The 23209-nt window shown below is 42.9% G+C and overlaps 1 protein-coding gene across 1 annotated transcript in view; it reads left to right on the forward strand.

The window, feature by feature from the left end:
* Window positions 1-590: 590 nt before the first annotated feature.
* The window catches only part of ptprz1b (protein tyrosine phosphatase receptor type Z1b), a gene marked incomplete at both ends in the record, with an annotated part of 52982 nt that continues 30363 nt past the window's right edge, over window positions 591-23209 (forward strand). The window contains 2 exons of the mRNA XM_079236053.1: window positions 591-648; window positions 19003-19071. Of these exons, the coding sequence (XP_079092179.1) occupies window positions 591-648; window positions 19003-19071 (127 nt within the window). The remainder of the gene's footprint in view (window positions 649-19002; window positions 19072-23209) is intronic.

Raw genomic sequence — 23209 nt, forward strand, 5'->3', positions numbered from 1 at the left:
AAGGTGATAAGGTAATGAAATGACCAAGCATGAAAACACTTTGTTGTCCTCATTTATGCATGTTGTTCCCTATACATTGCTTTATATTAAGTATGACAAGTTCACCGTAAACTCTTTGTTTGCTACTATGGATATATATATATATATATATATATATATATATATATATATATATATATATATATATATATATATATATATATATATATAGATAGATATATATATAGATATATAGGAGGAGATAAAAGCTGCTGAATGAACGCTGCAGACACACACCACGTCCCAGAAGGATATCACAGGAGCGACACAGTGATTTCCATTAGCGGCAGTGGGCGGCGCGCACACGCGGCCCCGTCTCTCGCTGCCGTCTCTCGTACGCGAGCGCGCGCGTCCGCGACCAGCGAACCCGCACTCCTCTCCCCGCACGCAGCCGAACCGCACCGCACCGAGCGGACCTGAGCCCTGTGTCACGCGGCGCCCCGCGCAGAGGAGGCGGCAGAGGAGGGACGATGACCTGGTAGCAAATCTTCTTTTTTTTTAGAAAACCCCCATATTCTTCCTCTTGACGTGCACATTCTCTCGCGGAGACCATGGCAGTTCGCAGGACCGAGATCTTCATCTCCCAGCTGCTCCTCTTCAGCCAAATCGGTAAGAAACTGCATGGGGGGGGAGAATTTAGTTTTATTTTTTGTTATTCTATTGGCTGTCACGTGACGCCATGGACGTTTATATTTTTTAACGCTGTCAAAAGACTGAGCGGTGCGTCTGTTTTTATTCCCCTTTTTGGATATTTCCCGCACACTTCAGCCCGTTTCAAAATGTGCAATCGGCGGCAAAGGAGGACGCAGTCTCCATGTAGACTGGCATTTGGGGTTTCGTGAAACGTGCGCCTACAATGTAGGTTACGCCGAATATATTCCTGTGCACTCGCGTTTAGTTTCCAGTGAATCCTCCGCAGTGCATGCGGGGATTTCTCTGGTCATGCTTTGAGCGCGTGGAGCCGCTCTTCTCCCGCAAACACACGCAGCTGAAGTATGGATATGCATGTGAGGTTGTGCAGTGAGACGCTCTGTGTTCCCTGTAGTCTTTCGTGAAGCATTTGAAGAAACTGTCTGTTGAACTTTAGACACTTGGATTAATAAAATCTCTTTTTTTTATTTTTTTGAGAGACGTTCCAAAAGTAAATCTGTTACTTTCATGAATTGTCTGACATGTGTAACATATTCCGATGCTGTGAATTTAGATATAGATGTGTTTTTGGCCTCAGAAGTCCTCGAGGGCATCATCACTACACCACTTGTTAGAGTTTTCAGGAAACACCTGATAGTTTTTTTTTTTACAAGCCATGTTGCTGCTCTTCACCATGTTGTGAGCTGTAAACTGTAATGGTTCGTTAAAGACATAATCTCTCAATGTATGAGTCGGAGCAGCTGTCGAAGCAGAGATCCTCTGTGGTAAAGAAATCCCAGAGAAGGACTCGGTGCTGATTTTAGTAACAGTGTGGATGTATCCAGTCTTTACATTCTGTGTGTGTGCTAATTTCCAAAGAATTTTAACAAAGGAAAACACAAATAAACATGTTCTCCAGTCCACTTGCAAGTTTCATCAACCCCAAACTGGTAGCGGAACAAGTATTTACAGATTTTGAGCATTAAAAATGTCCTTCAGTAATTCTCTGCCTCCCAGTCAGGCCGACCAACGTCATGTTTGAACTGAACAGCTTCACACTGAGGTGAATCAGACCCGGTGCCTGTGAGACGTCACATTTCAGGAAAGAAAACTGAACCTTTTGGAGAGCAATTTGTTTTCTATTGGTGGAGGTTTCAGTGTATTCACACAAAAAAACTTTGAAAGATGACATCATCGTTTTCCATATGTCCACTAGAGACGGTGACACGTGGATCTTTCCAGCTTTGAAATGTCCCAGTAAACTCTTTTTATCTTGCTCATAATTCTTTAACCAACTCATTTTAAGGATCCTCATCCCACATCTTTGTTCATGTCATGTTGATGTTCAGACTAGCAGCTGGCACATCGTTTTATTGGATTTTTTTAACTCTTCAATGAGAAAATAGTTGCATTTTTTTTAGCTTTTCTTTGTAGAGTTTGTCCAGACAGAAGAAAACAAATGCCCTTTTCACTTCAAGCATTCACCCAACTTCAGTAAAGTTCAGCTGGATGTTGACCTTTGAGAACTAGAATATGCTAAAACATTCGACATTGAGTCTTAACAAGGTCCCCTTTTTGTTTTTATTCCATCATTTGCTTGTTCTGGGAAAGTGCAGGAGATGAATCTCACAACGATCAGTTCAGGAGGCCGACATCAGAGACTTCCACATGTTCCCGCTTGATGAGATCTTTGTGATATCGGATTAACGTGGATGAGCCATGAGGCCTTTTAATTTGATATAACCTGGTGCAGAAATAGATAAATGCTCTTTCATTCCTTAAACGTCCTTATGGCAGCTGCTCTTACTTCATATAATTAAGCTCACACTGCCCATACATGCCTGTGGTCTTTAACTCCTTCCTCCACCCGCTGCCACCAGAGGAAAAAGCTTTTCTTCTATCTAGATATCGTGGTGCTGCTTTGAGAAAGTTGCAGTTTGTTGATCCACTTTAGCTGCAGGTTTGCGTGCTGTACGCAACCGTCTGGCGCGAGTTTCCTTTCGTTTGAAACATGTTTGTGTTAAACGCTGTTCGGACTAAACGGAGAGAGAGCGACTCCCCTTTTAGGGAAAGGAAACAGAGGATCCTCCAGCCATCTGTCCCACAATATGCCTGGGCAGCACTCGGAAATCACACTCAAAACACGGTTTCTCACCCGGTTCCTCTCGCTCACACTCCTCCATACACACACACACACACACACACACACACACACACGTGCACGCAAGTGGCTGTGATGGTGCTGGTGATGATGCTTGTCCAAGCGGTTCTGCCTGTGATCGCAGAACCGCGTCCTTCTCTGTGCCATCTGCTTTTCAACAGTACAACATACGGAGTCAGATGCTCCAATCAGATGGGATTCAAACATGTAGTCCCCTTTTGATATTGAACATATGCCCACCATGACTTTGGGTTTCAGGATGCTGCGATCCAGCTTTCCAAACATGAAGCCGACCCCTTGCACCCATTATTGATTGCATTTTGTGTTTTGTTTCCTGTAGTTAGTGGTGATATATTTACTCTCCTAACAGAATGTGTTTTAGTTATCAGTTTCTTTTTTTTTGCCACAATGTTCGATTTGAATCAGCAAATGCCCTGATGCCCTGATGGATTGATGGATTGATGGATTGATGGATTGATGGATTGTTGGATTGTTGGTGGATGGTGATTGGCAACAATGGCAACAGCAGCCTGCATGCTATTGATCCTTCAACAGCTCAGCAGGATCTATACTGGAGTTTGGCACAAATCGTTGCCTGTGTACTTTACTTTAGAGAGAGAGAAAGAGATTTAAGACAAAAGCAAGCTAACTTTAACTCCAAAAAAGCAAAATCATCATCAGTTCCCAGATTGCATTCCAGCCAATGCGCTCCACCTCCTTTGCGCTCCACACAGACTGCTCACCTCCAGTCAACCAGGGCCTGCTGCAACGTGATTGGTCAACACTCCTCGGACTACAAACAACCAAAATACTGTTCCTTTGCCTTCTGGTTCTTCATATGAATGCATAATCTGTTTCGGTGCCATGCATGAACACACCAAACAAAGTTAATTACTCACATTAAATGCTATTACTCATCACTGACAGTGAGGTGGACACTTTTAAACGGTAGCTACAAATCATTAAAAATAAATCCCCACCATCGAATACAGTAAATAGCAGTATACACACAGTATATGTGGCCAACATACCACCACTCTATGTCATGGTTAATGTGTGATGTTAGTGGGAGGTCAGTGATCATATGTTCTCCATGTGAGGTACCATCTGGTCACCCAGTGCACTCCCAGCATTTGGACCAGAGGGGTTGCATCCGGTGGCACAATAGGATGTCTGATGGTGTAACAGCAAATTCCCACAAAATGCTGGCACACATAGGTAAAATGTAGAGAACAGTGATGACAGTGTCAGATACACAGTAAACTACAGTATTAAACTGTCTGTCTCAAAAGAGTTACAGTAAATGATTCTTATCATCAAGCTTCTTTACGGCTGAGCGTACGACAGCATGACTTATAGGATGTAGCTTGTGATCCAAGAAACGGTGACTTTTATAATGACACCGGCAATGATCTACAGGCGGCAATAATGTTGCAGCGAAGAGACAGCAAGCTAGTAAACATTGATGGAAACAATACAGGATTCATGTTGTAGGAAATGTGTTCAACCCATTTATTAGTGCTCACAAAACATTTAGTTGAGTATAGGAACTGAACACTGAAAACAAAAACTTTAAAGATAACTATAAATATATAATTGAAATGAAAATGTAAAAATACTGCAAATATTATATGTCAAGAGCTTTTAATGTGAAAGGAAGCAACAGAAGGATCTGGTCTGCGCTGCCTTTGTCAACATTAAATGGAGTGATAAAATGTTCCGTCTTGATTCTGACTACGAAGCTAACTATAGTTCTGGTTTTTGGTGTGAACGGCTCTGAACTCTGACTGTGACATAGCATGTGCCCAATAAGATCCATATCGGGGGCATCGATCTGAAGGCTTGGCTCGACACTCCCATAGCTGCAACGCTACGTTGCTTTACAGTTAAACAGCACAGGGATTAGGGTCTTGCTGATTATCACATTCGGCTTTATAGGCAACATTTTGGCAGAAAGACTCCAATATGACACTCAGGAGACTGTCCATATTGTTTAATTGAATTATTTATATTCTCAACCGGTTTTAGTTTTTTTCACTGTTCACACACGTGATTTGACTCGCGTGCCTCCCTCCTTCTAGCTTTAACTCCAATGCTCAAAATGAGATTATGTGCGCGCTAATTTACCAACACGCACACAGGCTGATGGAGCCCGTGGCTCTGTAAACCAGCCAAAGAAAAATCTCCACTGAGGGAAATAAATCTTGTTAGAAAGATTTTCCAAAGCCTTCTTAACTGTCTGGTTTTAGCGGAAAGAAATATAATCAGATTTTCAGCTCCTTCTCTTTAGGGGGCGGGCGGATACACATTTGGGAGATTATAATATTCTAGAGATAAATTTTCCCATAGAATATTACAGATTGTTAAAATCCATACTATAACCGATTGATAAAATGTGTGATACTCGATGTACTCTGAGCGTACTGAGAGAAGTGGGTTGCACTGTTCTCGTCGCCACAGAGTTGGCATTGCTAAAAAACCGCAGATGTTACATTGAATAATTGATTGGCTGCTTTCTACTGTGATATTTGTCTTCCTTTCCTCTTTATCCTCCACTCTCTTTCACTCCACCCAAAGCATTTTACTCATAAGTGCTCTTATATTCTTTAAACCACTTTGCTGCAGTCTGCTTTCTACCGTGGCAGCGTAGAGTCCCAGTTATGTCAAAGCTGGCCTCAAAGCTGGCCTGTGCCACGAGGACAGCGGATGTCTTTGAGGCTGAGCGGCGTGGACAGGGAACTCGACTCGGCGACGCACTCGAGTCACTCAAAAGTTTTGTCAGTGGAGTTGCTCTCGTCGGCAGTGATTGACAGACGTACAGGGTCTCCGAGGGGAAAGTGGAACATAGTCGGGGAAAGATCTCTTGGATTACGCAACCCAAGACTGCTCAAATATTCAATATGGGATCGTATCATCTCGACTGTAAGGTTATCCCGTTTCTCATACAGATGCATCTTTTATAAAAAGTTTCAGTGGGACATTGAGGAACTCTTTTAATCCTTCACCTCGGCCTGATTTGGCCCGAAAGGAACCGAATCTCGCATTTCAGTACAGAACAAACTGTGCTCCGAACAGTTTAATTGCTCTTTCGTGAAGAACAGCAACACGAGTCGCCTTTCTGATGGTGACCCATGAGGCATGTGGCAAAATAAAATACAACTTCCGCAGCGTAATCCTGAGTTACCACGTCGTGAGCAAGTAGTGCGTTCAGCTCTGATGTGGAATAAGTATGTTTGGGAACACGCTGAACACGAGGATCGACTTGAGAAATGTCTTTGCTTTAAGTCTTGAATCCTGCTGCAAGTCTGCGATAACCGCAGCTGCTGTCGTCTACAAAGAGGGAAGAGACAGACTCTGCAGAGCCACTTTTCAAGGCTGTGCAGGAAGTTAGTTTTTCCTACTTAAGAGAAAGATTCACTGTATTTCTTTAAAGCCACCAGCAGAAGTTGTACTTGACAGAAAATGTTTTATTATATGAATGTGAAACAGGTGAAAGGTCCCTTTTTTGGAACAATGCTCCAGTTCTGTTTGGAGAATGCTGGCGCCCACGTTCTTTAGCATCTCCTCGAATGATGACCTTACTCACGAGCATCTTCACCTCCTGAAGTGCGACCTGTCCTCCGAGGAGTTAGTCAAAATGTTGTGCTACGTATTAAAAGCGTCCGATATTGATTTGTCTTTGGACGAGACATCTGAGACTCAAGGGGGTAGCGAGGGATAACAAGCGAAAGAAGAACCTCGCTGCTACCCGCCAGCCAACGGATGGGCATAGGAGACGTACGCACTCTCAAACAGGAATACACATGCAAACACACACATACTTCAGCTTTTAGGGGCAGCCACAGGATATTAGTGACTTAACAAACACGCACATACTTTAGCTTTTAGGGAAGTCACTGGATGTTTGTGTAAAGTTGTAGAAGTGCTAAAGTAATAATCAGACTTTTGACCTTAATCTAGATTAGAACTGGTTCAATCTGATTACATGGGCTGCGTGTAGATCTAATTCATTCATATTCCTGTTTCCCTGCTATGGAGCTAATGTCTAAAGACGTTCCAGCAGTGCGTCACAACCGTAAGGTTTCTCTGTTGTATAGCAATGTTCTCTCTGCCATGGTGCCACTGTGGTTTACGTCACTGTTGTCTTGCAAACACTCTTTAAAGACACTTTAAAGTCCTTTGTGCAGCCGCTATAGACCAACATCCGAGGTCAGAGAGGTCACTGAGGCTCCCTCATTCTGCTCTTGTGACATTGCCTGATGTTGCTAATGGCGTGAACTGAATTGACTAGCCAAGCTGCACCGAAAGAAAATCCCGCCAAACCTGGTGGGATTTGCGGAATGGATTCGTCAGAGTGACTTAAAGTAAATCCGAACAGAAGGTAGAGAGCGTTTTGACTGACATGTTGCAAATTCCACGACTTCGCCACTCCGAGGGTGATTAAGTGCATGTCTAGAATATCAGCAATGCAGCAATGCATTATACTTCACGTCATATGTTCCTCCATAGCACCGAGGTAACGCCATCACATGAGCCAAACAGCTGTTGAGGAAATCATTAGGGATTTATCCAGAACACCTTCTACGATCGATGCACTTTAGCAGTTTCCACTGGCAATTAACCTCCTAAACCTCAGAGTGTTGGCACTTTGCACTAAACCCCCGAGCATGAATCCACTAATACTAACACTTCAGACTGTTAACGCAATAGTGACCTTCCAATCTAAATAAGTTATTCTTCATATATCCAGCTTTGTTTTGATTCTCAATCTTTGTTCGATGGCGTCTTCCAGGTTGAGAAGATTTCCAACTCGTGTCCGTGAACGTTTTAGGAGACAAAAAGGACGCATTTGCAGTATCTTTATTTGCAGATGGGATGCTGTTTCCTGTTGTGTGACTTAATCGGAATCAGCAAAGTTGCATTACTGCAAGTGAACCAGTCATTAAACAGTTTAAAGAGCTGCTCAAATCAAAGTATTTTGTAATTGTCTAGCATTGCTGCATGTGAGAACCCGCCATAAAAAAAAGACATGATTGAAAGTCAGAGAAAAGAAAGATGCAAAGTTGGTACCAAAGGCTGACACATAACTCCTTGTATTGTTCAGAGAATCTCTGAGTTCAAAGAGAGAAACAAAGACAGAAATCACAGCTGAATCTCATGTATTTCTCAAAGTAGAGCTCTTCTCTGTTTCCCCAGAAGACTTGTTGACAGGGCTTTCTCCTGATGCGCTGCAGTTTGGTTCGTTACTTCAGACAGCCGTGAAGTGAAGTCAGAACCAAATCCAATTGGTTTGATGAAAGTTAATGGAGGCGCGTCTGTTGGGCCGTGAAGCGTGGAATTCAGAGGCGAGCCGAGTGGAAGCTAACTGGATCTCAGCACAGACCGGACTTTCTTTTCCCAGTGGGAAAGTTCACCGGGGGGGCTGTCCAATCGGTGGGTGGAAAGTTGATTAACCCCTGCCCCCACCAGCCGACCCCCCTCAGTCGCACACACACACACACACACACACACACACACATTTCAATAGAAGTCTTTGGGTGGCTGCTGATGGTAGTCTCCCCTCCCAGATGCACACATATAGTTTGTAAACACGGTGCTCTAGTGCCTGTATGAGAGTACAAATGCACACGGATGCTTATATTTGTATACGGGTTATGTTTGCCTTTGTGTTATTATTCTTGTGTGTGTGTGTGTGTGTGTGTGTGCCAGACAAGTGAGGAATTGGGGGCGCGACCCCGCACCGAAAAGATAGAGAGGAGAGCTGATGGTATCGTATCCATGGCAATAGAGAGAGTCTGAGCAGGAAGCCGACAGGAAGTCAGGGTGTTCCACGCGCCATCGCGGGCGCTCTTCCGTTGTCATGACGCTGTGGGCTGTTGTCAGGGAAACGCCACCGATTCAGGCTGCATGCAGATGGAAAAACATGCTGCATGGATTCCTCAATGAAAAGCGCCTCATACACACTTGTTGATAAGCAAGCTCAGTGAGTTTTGAAGTCCTACTTCTAAACCGTCTGCTGATGAATAAATTATTATTTAAGCCAGATCTTTCTTCTCATGTCCTCGTTTTTATTCTTCTGCTGATTAAAACAGAAGCAGACTTCAAGGAAAGGTATGTATTAGTTTGAAGTCCTGCTCCACTGAAATGCTACAGGATGCTCCAGGATTACTAATCACACGCACACACACACACACACACACACACACACACACACACACACACACACACACACACGCACACGCTCACTCACTGTGCAGCATTTTCTCAATTTGTGTCGAGCAGATGGAAGTGGTGCATCTCACTGCTCTAACTAGGCACGCAGATTAATGACACACACACACGCACACGCGCACGCGCATGCACACACACACAAAATGAGGTGGACATGTGCAATCATACATGCTCAGTGGATAAACTAGAACTCAGAAACTCACATGCATCCGCCAACTGGCTGACTTCCCTCAGTCCCCCATGCTCTCTCCCCGTTGTGTGTGTGTGTGTGTGTGTGTGTGTGTGTGTCCTAAATGTCCTGTCGCGTCACACACTCCTCACTGTTAAACTGAGCCCATGACATGTGTTTTATCTTCTTTGATTATGTTTTTCACCTCATTCGTCTGAGACATTGATCTGTGTCCGAGCTTCTTGATAACATACTGTCCTGCCTGGTTTGGTCTTTATTTTTTTACCTCAAAGCAAAGATGTAAGGTCCGTCCCCCGCAGGGTCTCTACCCCTCACTGCTCAACCAAAAATATATCTCTGCTCCACATTTTACATGAGGAGGAAACATGTATATCCCTAACGCCTGACTTTATCCAAAGCATGGGTTCATCAGTTTGTAATTGGACAGCTCAAAATACATAAAATGCCGGTGTATTTAAAGAAAAGTCACAGTTTTAATAGCTTCACAGCAGTAATGTGAGCCCGAAGAAAACAAGTATGAGATTGTGAAATGTCAGCTATTAAAACCTCTTACACCTCAGACCCTCGCGGCGCCCATTATCACACAGGAAGTGAATGTAATCGTTTGTTGCAGTCCTATTCACATTGCCCACATAGTCTGAAGTAGGCAATCATGTTAGTAGAGTCATTCAAATTTAGATTTATCTGACTAGCTCTGGATAAAGAAAACAAAGACTGCATCATTGCTTTCCATTATGGGTTTCCTATTATATTTTGTAATCTATTTAGGGAGGTCTGTTAAGTGGGTAAAAGGTTTGGCCAGGATCCTCACGGCTTCATTTGAATCTCAGCTTGGACAAAATGCTGAATTTCAAATGCAGCACTTTGGGTGCAGTGCTCCACTTCCAAACTGAAGTTGAAAGAGGCAAAAATAAAGAAAATTTAAACCAAAGCAGCTGTGCTTGCATCACTTGCTGACTCATGCTTTCAGTGTGGGGACTATTAATTTAATCTGTTTGACCATAGCACTCTATGTTTTTTTAAATTGTTTTATTGCTGGCATACTGTAGTGTAATGGGTTCCAATAAACAAAGGCCAGAAATGGTCTGGCTGAATACATGTCATACTGCACCAAGACAGCAACCCAATAGAGTAGTTGGAACATCTGTAGCTGTCCCACCCTGCCTCTGAAACACGTTTGAAGGTGCTACATAAAACACAGACGGCTGGAGGCTAGCAGCTAGCAGCTAACAGCTAGCAGTAGAGTTTACCTGAGGGAGACCGGAGGGCGGGCGCTACGCTTCAGCGACAACACCTTGGGTCGGGACGCCGTTATCATCTGAAACTTCCAAATGAGCAAAGTGCAGAGCGGCGGCCATTGGCTACACCGACACGCTCACATGCGCTAAAAGCGTGCACGTCTGGCCCGGCTACATGGACAAGCCAGAGAGAAGCTCGGGTTGCAACTAAAACGGAGGGAGAGTGACTTCACTCTCTGCTCAGACATGACTCCACTGTATCTTTAGAACACAAATAGTTTCATATTATTGCCCTAAATATTGTATAGAGAACCTTTAAGGGACAAAAGTCCAGTCCATCACCCTGATATGCTAACGCCGTTGTCAAGCGATCGCTTTTCGCCTGCCAGCAGTGTGCGTGTTTTGGTTAAAGCTGAGTTTTAAATAACGAGACAGTTTTGGTTTTATTAGAATCAGTGATACCCCATCTGGCTGGACTTCATCAGGTGATACCTGACACTGCGTGTGTGTGTGTGTGTGTGTGTGTGTGTGTGTGTGTGTGTGTGTGTGTGTAATAAAGTGTGTGGAGTGTCCTGCACTCCAGTTGTTCGGGGGACAAGGGAGTTCGTTTTTGTGGTGACCGTGAGAATTTGGGGCCCTGGGTTGAAGGTGGTAATACAGATGAACAGCTGGGGGGTTAAAAAACCTACACATGCGCACGTACACACACACACACACACACACACACACGCACACACACAGATCCCAGTGATAGGTTTGTCTGATAAGGTTTTATATTGCGGCTCTAATTCTGTAGTGTCCCCCCGTGGAACAATGCACGGTTTGTTTAGCACTCAGAAACAATATCCTCCTTTTAATATGGAGCCTAATCTCATTAAGTCATAACCTGTGCTGCTGGACTTCTCTGTACGTCCATTCAGCCGGACAGAGGGAGGCGTCTGCAGCATTAGCAGCAGGCCACAAATGAACCCCAAAGGCCCGGGTTCATGCATGTGGACAACGTTGTCATTTTAAAGCTGCACCAGGCAACATTTCTATAAACCCTTATACATTTTAATACTTATTGGATGAATATGGAGAGAGTGTTTCACCCTTCTTATTCCTTATTCACAAAACAGAAGTCTCCTGCACAGGTAATTACATGGAATGACATTTAATTAAATGGGAAATTAAATGTCCCAGCCATTAAATGGATATTTAATCAGATGGGTAACTAATGTGGTGTGCGCTGTCCTATCAATATTTACGTAAAAGGCTTCCCTATCCTGACAACAAGTTATAAATCCTCTCTCTCTCTTCCCTGCTGTATCTTTGGTCCTGTGCATAGCTTCCAATATGACCTGCAGCAAATCAGACAGAGGCTGACAGAGTAAGATGAGGCGACAGAAACAGCGAGACGGTGAATGAGAGAGAAGTCAAGCGTACTAAATTAACCAGCTGACACTCAACACAGCTGAATGCTATATAAGTTATAGTCTGGCCCCTGGAGGTATGCGCCTGTATGTATGCGTGGACACAATCGTGTGTGTGTGTGTGTGTTTGTTTGTGACACTGAGGTCAACAGGTGTCATGTTTTATGTGACGCGGATGTCGCATGTTCAGCAGGGATCAGTGATGGCAGCAGTCATCTCGGAATCCTTTCACTTGGCAAATATATTTAACAGCAGTCGGTTTAATCAGAAGTTCACTGTAGGAATGCGACTCATTGTGTGTTGACAGGGGGCTTCAGTGAGACAGCTCACTGTCCGCTGAGAGCGGCTCAACGGGGAGGAAAGCGTTCGTTTCCTGGTCTCAAGAGGATGAATTATATTGAATTTCCCTCTTCCACCATCATGTCTCAGCAACTATTGGATGGATTGCCTTGAAATTTAGTTCAGATATTCAATGATCCCTAAAGGGTAAATTGCAATAAAATATAGAGTTATCCCAGACTTTGTTGTATGACCAAACATCTGCAAAATGAACGATCCTCCCATTATTCTCATCTTAAAGTTGTGGGAGACACACCTGCTCTTTAACATCTGCATGTTAAGGGATACTAGAAATGAAGTGAAATCCTAAGATTCTTAATTCCCACGATAGTAAAAAACAAAACAAAACATCCCTGTACTTCAACATACACTCCTATTATTATATTATTATTTTTTTGCGAATTTATAATTAATCTCTGATGATCCGCCACAAGTTTCATATTTCAAGAGTGCATTTGAATGCATCACGTTATAATTTACATTGATGCATTTGATGGGTTACAAATGCTTTGCATCGAGTGTCTCCAAGCTTGGGCACAGAATCATCTGAAAACACATTTTGTTTAAAGCTGCTTGAAAGAATTAGAAAGTGCTGTCTTTTTCTGCAGAACTCACTCAGCCTTCACACTAAACCCTACACAGAACCGTACAGATGCTTTCCCTCTAGTGGGTTACACGCTCAGGCTCCCCGTCCCTGGAGGAACACATTGCTTCATTTAATAAGACAGCGGTAATCACATCTACTGTTAGAAATCCGTTTGTGTTGGTGTAAATGCAGCCGATGAACACATCGCTCCTCTCAAGGATTCAGGTTAAATCAGCCCCAGGAGTCTTGTAATCCAACACTGTTATTCATTAGTGTTCAGCTGGGACCGACTCACTTATCCCAACACTAATAACACAGAATCCTCCTTGCAGCGTCCAAAAAAAAACTGACGCCTAGGGCTGCTGCTGCATGTAGTTAAAGAAGTCATGATTTGATTATAAAGCAGTTACAAGAGTTTAAAATACAGCTAGCTATATTTCTTTACCTATAAATCTACATTTGCTTGAGAGCAACACGTCCATGTCTCGCCTTTCTGGGTTATTGAAAGGCCTTTTCGGAAACATGAGAAATTGGTAACCGTAGCAGTGCAAAGGTCACGGCCAAGTGGATACGGGAAAACAGTAAATTTCAACACTTCATCACTAAATGACCGCAGGACTGAGCGGAACGTGATGGATCGATGTAAGAGGATCTGAGGGGACCCCTAGCCTGTCTGCAGGGAGAGGTGGAAGGTTGCAGTTTCCCGACGCTTGACTTTGTGATCTTTGTCCAGGTTTTTGTGCGAGCAGGTGGCTTAAAGTTGTAACCCGTAAGAATTCAGTTGCAGATGATTTAGGGACTCCTGTGGTTACCGTGATAATAGTAAGTGCGGTTCAAACATTCCTTGAGTTCTCTTTGTGAGAACTGGTGTCTCTTTACAGCTCTTGTTTTACTTTTTGATCAAAAACGATGCACTGAATGACTGAAAACTACTAAATTCTGATGAATGATTCAGCAAATGCATTGTGTTTCTCTTTTTTTGGTCTACTTCACAATAAAAGCCACCATGTGTTTTCACCATTTGAAAGCTTTTAATGTGGAATATCAACAGTAGGAAATGTGATCCTGATAAGGTAGGCAATTTTAATCTAGGAAGGTAATTTCAGAATTACATTAAATTATTATTGTAGGAGAAATGTTCATCTGATTGAAATCAAAATTATTGGAAAAATGCTGCACATTCCATTTTTTGAAAATATAACATAAAACCTGAAGTAATCCCATTTCATTTCAGAAAGATCAACAATTACATTTTTGGTATCACTGACGATCTCATCTCAGGGACTTGAACTCCCCTCTCCATCTTTTGATCACCAACTCATCAGGTCACAACTGAGAGCTAACGTTCTTCACGCGTGTGCATTGCCTCAACATGTTTTGCCGTATTACATGTTCATGAGTGGAGCTCTTGTTGTAGTGTGAGGCTTGTAGTGAGAGTATCAGCTGTCTGGCTGACACACATCCTCATTTGGCTTCATCCTTCAGTCATACGCACTCATGCCAATACACGGGGCATCATTCAAAAAGGGCTGAAGCGTGGTTTTGTTCCATATTTATAAGAGGAAACCAGTCTTTTACTCCACCAGTTTTCCCTTTATTCCGGCGTCGGAGACAGGTGTGTGAATGTGAGATGCTGCAGCGGAGAACTGCATGTCTGTTGACCTTTCCTCCATGAATAAAACATCCATACAAATGTCTTGCCGCCGCCGCAGTCACCTAAGCCTTTAATGTCAGGCCTCTGATGCCTCCGGGGGAAATCTGATAAAGCAGAAAGCGTGCAGATGGGTGGAATAATACAGTGACTCAGCTGGGAGCTTCATGCATGGCCAGCCCTGCAGCGGCGGAGTCCCGTCACTATCCGCTGTGCTCCTACCGCCGAGGGACCGGGGACTCTCTGCTCCTCTCTGCTACTCGGGCTGCCCATCGCCTCGTTCCACCGCTTCCTCCAATGACTCAGAGCGGCTGTTTGGCTCTTACTGCGAGTCCACCGCTGCTTTAGGGACGTGAAACTCACAGTAAAACCCCAAATGCAGCTTCTCTTGAACCACGTGTTGGAAAGCTACATTATTATCAACCCTTCACTCAGTTAATAGGCCTGCCGGGTTCCCCTAACTATAAAATGTAATAACCTTTAAATACTACATGTTGACGAAAGAAAGATATCGGTCGCACTTTATAATAACTACACACTTGTTAGCATTAGTAAAGCAATAAACACTGACTTCATCATTTATAAAGCGTTATTCCAACATGAATGAGTTACTAATGAGTATTCATGTTGGAGTAATGCTTTATAAATGATGAATTCAGTGTTTATTCATGCTTTACTAATGCTAACAAGTCTGTAGTTATTATAAAGTGCTACCAAGATATCTGATGAGCTAAATGTTATTGTTTTGTGATTTGTATCCATTTTCATGCCTTTATTATAGAAAGTAGAGAGAAATTGAGCCTCGGCCTTGGGACACCCTGGTAGCGATACTTCTAATAACACGGAACAAATAAAAAAATAAAAAAAGGTTCTTGCAGTTGCATGATTAATACCAGGTCCTGTTGATCTTCTTTAGAGCTTTTTGCCAGTGTTATGAGAAGCTTAAGATAATCTAAGTCTAAATCTGAAATTTAAATCTCCTAGCATGGCGCTCTGTTTGACTACTTTCAGCAACATTCCTCCACTCTGTGCCTCTTCTCTGACTCAACCTGTAATCCATCCCTGAAAAAGAGACTTGGCTCGCTCGCTGCTGTGAGTGCAGCTCCACTTAGTGTTTCAAAGACACACTTTTACTTAACAGTCACATCAGGATGCATCGGCCAACTCGCCTCCATAAAGGGCGACTGATGTCAAAGTCGCTCCATCTGGTTTTGTGGTTTCACTTTTTCTAAATCTGGACGTGGCGAGGAGGAAAACGTGTGTCTCCAGAGACGGCATGGGGAGGAAACACGCTCCTCATGCATTTATGATGCGCTTCAACACGTGTATTATAATTTTGAAGATGTTTCTAATGCATCTTAATGCATTTCCACTCTTTGATTATGCAGTGCTAAAGCATACAAGTACATTCAAAATCCATTTTAATCATAGAGTTTCCCTATTTTAGGCCAAATACATGTTCCTTTTTCAAATGGAAATTCTGTTTCTAAAGCTCTCTAAAAATCACATTAGAACAACAGGTGATCCTTTGGTTTCTCTGTGTGTGTGTGTGGGTGTGCATGTGTGTGTGTGTGTGTGTGTGTGTGTGTGTGTGTGTGTGTGTGCGTGTGTGTGTGTGTGTGTTGCGGTGGTTTTCCAAAGGCAAGTTAGATTAAAATCCGTCACAGTGTGGTGTTAATGAAGCCATTATTGAAGCCACAACGCCACAGTCAACTCCATTCTTCACTCTTTCCCCTTTTTGCTCACTTTCATTCATCTCTCTCTTCAGTCTTCCCTCCTTTGTGCAAAGGCGGATGTGATCATCGATTACACTGAATTTATAGACGTCAGTGTGAGTGAACGCTGGGAAACGAGGCTTTGAATAAGCTCCTAAATGTATTTGTGCTTTGTGTTATTTTCTGTTTATTATTTTGTATTCAAGTCTTTCTGTTTTCTTTACTTTTGTGAAAAATGTCTTTCGGTTTTACTCTCTCTTCCCTCCTGTCTTTGTTCTTAAATCCTTGTTGCTTTTCTCCATCCATTTATATTACACAGACATAAAAGAGGATAGCAAGCTGCATGTGTAAGTCAAAATTGTCACTTTATAATACAGTACAGAGGAGCACAATAAGACTCAGGTGCCCTCGACTCAATTTCTCATTCTCATTACTCACACATTGCAATTTCTCACATCCAAAATGTGTTTTCTTTTAAGGAAGCACTCTTAACTTGTTCCCAAGGTAAAGAACGACTCTCCATAACTATTAGTCACCCACATGGGCCTCTGCTCACACCTTTACAGACCCATAGGTGGTCTGTTTCCAGCCCTCCATGCAGCCAGTCAGCAAAGAGCTCTCTGTAACTTCCAAAATCACAAAAAGATAGGAAATATATTTCACCTTTAGCGTCAGTCTCTTTTGGGAAAGAAGCAAAAGTGAGTTAAACAAGTGTGAAGCGCAGCATTAAATCCCCCCGTGGCTGCGTCTGTGCATCGGGGTGTGCTGAATATTCATCGAGGCAGAACATTTTACAGATGATACAGAGAGGGGTTTGTTTTCAAAATGGATGCGCTGCGTTTCGTGTCTTCGCGAGTTCAACAACATAGTTTGATAAAACTACACGAACGGAGCGATTTTTTTGTCCGACGTTTTAATCCCGGCGGCTGTAAACAATAGGATTACCCCGTGTTCGTCCGCGCCTCATGGATATCTCTAATGCAGTAGATATGCTGGTAATTGTCCATGACCTACATCTGACACGCGGGCTTTCATCTCCTCGCAGGATAGGTGTTTGTTTTTTCCTGCGCGCAGCGAAACATCAATACAGGGTAGCTCAGCTTTGGCAGATTACGTATGTTGTGCCTGTCTGTACCACTTCTGACCTCACATGAAATATGCCTTCTGGTTTGCACTTTAGTGTGTTACAGTGTCACCTTTAATAACAGTTATGTGCATATATGCTTCATTTCTGGCCGCAAAAAGCATAATTTTCATATTGCAGGCATGTTTGTAGTATGTGTCACCTCTAATGGGAATTCAATCTGGGCAGGGTTAGTGTGTTCATATTGGGATTGATAACTTTCCCACCAGCAGGCAACGTTGACATTCATCCTCCATGTGTGTGTTTTATTATACAGACGCAACATATTCTCTGTTAGCAGTTCATTTATTGACTCTAGCAGGAGGAGAGAGTGGAAAGAAAGTGAAAACTGAAAGAGACTTAAGTAGAAATAGCACAAGAGAGAAAGAGGGTTATGCTTTTATGAGGGTAAAGAACCCAGAACTGAGTTTTCATAAGCTGCAGAACCAAAAAAAAAAAAGCCTCGCAAGAGGAATCAGAGAACTGATCCTAACACTCAGTGTGTCTTAACGGTAACGTGTGCAGTAAGCGTTTCGTCCAAATGTCAGTTTTTGGCGAACTATATTCCTGTAAGTGAAGCTGAAACATTTTGACTGTATGCAGCCTGTGCTCTACTACTGCTGCTATAGTGAAATGTGGATCAATCTGAAAGCTATACTTCAGCGTTCATCATCGTTTTATTTATCAGCGGCTCCCCCTGGGAGACATATGGTGCTAAAATAATCCTTTGACGTGCTGCAATGTGATGTTCTTAGCCAGCTAGGGCTCTGCTAGTGAATATACAGCTGTACGGGGATCGGACGAGTAGAACTTCATACATCATTGTATGTTTGCCTGTACCCGGGTGAGAATGACTACCATGCAATAGAGAGGTGCGTGTGTGTGTAAGAAAAATGATGTTAATGGTGTAGTTTTCCTGCTGCACTCGATATTGGTACCCTGTGTGTGTGTTTCTGTAAGGGGCGCCAAAGGTTAGTGTTCGGTTTCTACAAGGTAGAAACCTGTGTGTGTGCTGCAAACAAATCATTGTCCGCCTTTTAAATAAAAGCTCTGTGGCTGTAGAGGGAATCAAGTCAATATATGTGCAGCAGCTGAAAGAATGCCCTGAACTGTCAATGACTCAAAATCACAAACTTGCATTTTCTCTACTGACCAGCAGGGGGCGACTCCTCCGGTTGCAAAAAGAAGTCTGATTGTATAGAAATCTATGGGGAACGTCTCACTTGATTTATTCCATCAGTAAACATTGTAATGGTCTCAATCTCTAGTTTCAAGTCTTCTTCAATACAGCCGACAGGCGTGTACCAAGTTTAACTCGAGGCTTCAGACCAGCACTCCACAAACCAATGAGTGTCACGATGACTACGTCCACTTCTTGTGTACATCCTGTGCTCAGAATAAGATGCTTGTCGCCAGCGTTCGTCTGCCGTAGATGTTGCTCTACAGGCGGCCTCAAGATCGTCTGTACACAACACAGTGACATCACACATATCGGTGTCACATTTGAGTCGGTCTATTTCCAGGCAGGCTAGGTAGTTGTAGTGAAATGTATCCACTGAATGACAGGAAAAGCCTGTCGCTCATCACTTGGCAGCTGGGCATGGCGTCACCTGTCGCCTGTGCATTTGTGTGTTTTTTGGAAATGTAAAACGACGCTGATCATCTTTTTTCATTCCCTCCTCTGTAGTTGTGGCAGCAGAGCCGCTGGTCCGAGGCCTGAGGAAACTCCCTGAAGACATCGACTGGTCGTACTCAGGTGTGTAGGAGCCGCTTGCTGCTTTTCAACTGTCATGTGTGTGGTCACATGGGCTGTGGGCCTCCTGGATAACAGGGATGTGACAGGAAGTGGGATTTTTGGGTGTGCATGAGCATTTGTTTGAAGGTGGAAACAAGCTAATTATGTATCTTTCTTACAAAAGTTATAATATAATTCACAGCTAGTGTGTGCATGTTAGCATTTTAAGTAATTAAAATGCTAAGTAATATTTAAGTAATCTGTTACCGGTCACATAGTGCATCTTACAGGGATTGTATTTAGTAACCAACAGTGTAAATCAGCCAATCAGATATAATGTAAAAACAATAAACATCAGAAAACATTCAACATCAATAATTAAACTAATATAGGAACAATACAACATCAACATAAGAGCAACAAGGCACGGGATCCTTGCAAACACACAGGAACTCATTGGAAACTGGATCAATCAACTATCAATTTCAAGTTTAAATTGCAAAGTCCCAATGATCAAGGTTCCCTCTGCTTACCTTTCGAAATCATACAAACATTTCCTTAAACACACAACAGGGGACAATTCCATCAGACGGGTAAATGTCAGTCCGAATACCACATGGTTCAAAGGAATTATCTGTTAACGTCTCCCGTGAGACGGCCTTGATCTGCGCTGCACCATATGGTGAGATGGCATCAGCTAACTCAGCGCGAAGCTCCCGCCGAGTTAAGCTGTGGTCCAACGGAAACAAAGAGTGGACACAGACGGGCCGTAATGGTCCCAGAGGGGGAGATTAGCTACTTAATGGTCGGGGGAAGGGGGATCAGAAGGAACGATCAGGCTCAACAGGTCATCAGTGGGCTAAATGCAGCTATTAAACTTATTAACCTGCACCCCAAAGGGATGGCTGGTGATAATCGACACATGCCGTTTGAAACACTGTACGATACGGGAAATGTCTGAGTCGCGGAGACAGCATTCGCTCAATGATTTTTCAATTAGAATTTCTGTCATTGACCAGAAAGTGTGTGAAGATGAAGTCCACGCACCTTTAGGCGTCATTCCTTTACCTGCGCTTGTAAAAACTCTGACAACCTGATTCAGGCATCATTTCAACATGTTGGTTTGTGTGCAGTGAAAAGATGAAGCTTTAATGGTAGATGAATCGTCATCATACAGATTACTTGTATTGTTCATGTAAATTAAAACTTTAGCCAAGATAAATACTACAGTACACACTTCGTCAGCTGTGTACTCTTTGTTTGTGGCCTTCACCATCAAGCGCTCAGGAAGATCCCCAGACCGAGAAGCACAGTTTACATAGTGGCTGTTGGGTATGCCCAAAAATATGAATGAAAGAATGAAAGTTTAAAGCATTTGCACATTGGCTTCCCCTTTCAGACCCGGAGGTTGCTGCCGGTTTAAACACTTCCACGTTCTTGGAAATTGAATAAAATACAAAATATGTTTGTTGGTCAAATGGATAATGAAATGTAAAACCCCAATCAGAATCAAATCATTGCAACAAAACCAATTTGTTGAACTACAACAAAACTATCCACAACTGAATTGCGTTTATGAAACCTGGCCCTGAGCCGTGTTTTAATGGAGTAATAGCCAGACTCACACACCACTACATCCATGGGGTTTTTATTTGTTCAGCGTGTTTCTCCTCACACTTGTCAAAACAGTATGAATATCAATAGATGCACACGTATTCCTATCTTGCACATTGTTTTCTTTCCCTCTGTCAAATCTTCACAATCAATTCCCAGGCAGGACCGTACACCCGGTTTGACAAAGTGTAATAGGTTTTTCTTTGAGAGATACATTCACAGATCAGTGTGATAAAAAGCTGTCTGCAAAAGAAATGAAGCAGCGACGCCCCCTTTCTTTCCTCACCTCCATTCGTATTCCTGCTTTCTGTCTCTTGGCCTGTCTTTCTTTCTCCGATTCTTTCTTTCCTGCTCCGCACTGCTCATTTTCCTCTCTGCTGGGTTCTGAAGTTCATCATCACAACTGAAGGCGACTCGGTGGCAGTTCATTTGGATCCACTGTAACCGGAGCCGTGTGCATGCACAATCTTGTTTTTCCGGACCGGCTCTGTTTCTTGCCTTGTGCTGTGCACTGAGTCGTGGGTAAAATCATTAACATGTGAAAGAAACACACTTCATTGTGAGGCACTGCGCACAGCTTTTTAGTTGGGTCAGAAGTAGGGGAGGAGAGGGGGCCAAAGGGAAATGAAGGGAAATAAAAGAAAACAGAGGGCAGGAGAGAGAGAGAAGGAGGTAGAAGAGAAAGAAGAACTCAGCTGAAAGGAAGAGAGAGAGGAGAGGAGGAAAGATTAACATTAGGCCACAATCAAAATTAACATTTTTCAAAGCACTTCCATCAAACAAACCATGGTTGTTTGGTTGGATTTTTATCAAAAAGTTTACATTTCTAAATGACTAAAACTGAATTACATACATAGGTTTGTTTTGCTTCATGAGGACTTATCAGTTTAGGCTTTTTCCTCCACAACAAGCCAGTCTGTTATACTAGAAATAATAGTTTTTCAAATGTAAATACACATTTGTGCGAGGATTCAGTAACAAACATGAAAAGTAAACTTAATTATTAATGAATCTTGCCATTAGTAGTTTGTACGATGTATTATAAGATGCTTATAGCCACTGTTTGGAAGTCATAATTCCCTTTCTAATACCTATAAACAATCTCCCTCAAATAAACGTATTAATTGAAGTTTCTCGCCAAAATATTAGATTTCACAAGATTACATTTGAACACATGATAACGTTATAATTCCCCTTCGCCCAGTACTAATTTTGACTGAATAGAGCTTGAATGCATCATAATGTAACTCAATTGAAGCTCCGTTGACGTTAACCTTCACTAGCTCCCCTCCTGCTGATTTCTACAGGGATTTGTTGTTCGGTACAATCTGCACACCGCTGATTAGTAACAGCGGAAACCGGCACCCTGGAGTTGGGGGTGGACGGGGGTGGGGGGGTTAAACGATGATCTTCAGCAATCAAGTTAATCAAGTTTCTCGAGGAATCATTTCAACCCTAATCCAAGTCTGATGATCACTCTCCTTTTAGTTCTGTTTGGGTCTCCACCAACGTCTCAACCTTTAAAAGATATTTGAAAGTATTTACAATACACATGCAGGTACACTGTATGTTTGCGCACAAAAGCATGCCTCCTCCTCCTCCTCCTCCTCCTCCTCCTCCTCCTCCTCCTCCTCTTCCTCCTCCATGTTGTTCTCGTCATTCCTCTGTGCTTTGTCTCCAAGGGGTCCCTGAGATCCTCCTGCCTGGAGGACACCCCCCAGGGCCCCATCTGTTATGTGTGTGTTTGTGCGCTCTGAATTACCAGTTTCTTCTTCCAGGCAAATGCAATGGGATGCAATACATTTTTCAAAAGTTAGTGTTAAAAAACAAGACTACGAGTTCCTATAGAAATATTACGGTGACTATACTGCTACTACTTGTTTTTTTTAGTCGTATCGAAACATTATATTTCTTTGTAAACTATCATAACAGCGTGTTGTGTATAGAATAGGAACCGTTATTGTTTCCTGTCCTTGGAGCAGCGAGGACAGAGGAAGACAAACAGAATGTTAAAGAATAATAATGTTGCTTTCATTAATAATTCATTAAGCTGACTGACAAGTATTTTTTCCCCCCATGGCCTTTTTTCTCGATCTCTGTATAGGTGTCTCTGCCCACCCCGTCTCCTACAAAATGACGTTCCCCCAAAACTAAACTGCATTCTCACTGGTTTATGGAAAAACATCAGGATTTGGCTCAAGTTAAGGACGTAAATTAAAATATTTACGTGGACTATGATTGGAAACGCATTTGTGATTCGTCAAAAAACAAATGTAATCAGAGAGAAAATACATTTCCATCTAGATTTAATTGTCAAAGCAGCTTTGTTGGATGTAAATGTAATGTTCTGGAGACCAGGCTGCTCTGCCTCCCTCTCCCCGTCTCCTCTCGCTTCCTGATCCTACTTAGTCTTACCCAGCGGCGATGCAGGCTTCAATACTCCCCTGTTGCTCTATCTGGGGAACACACACACACACACACACACACACACACACACACACTCACACACACACTCACACTCACACTCACACACACACAGCTTTCT

The sequence above is a fragment of the Taurulus bubalis genome (assembly GCF_910589615.1).
Source record: "Taurulus bubalis genome assembly, chromosome: 20".
Taxonomy (NCBI): domain Eukaryota; kingdom Metazoa; phylum Chordata; class Actinopteri; order Perciformes; family Cottidae; genus Taurulus; species Taurulus bubalis.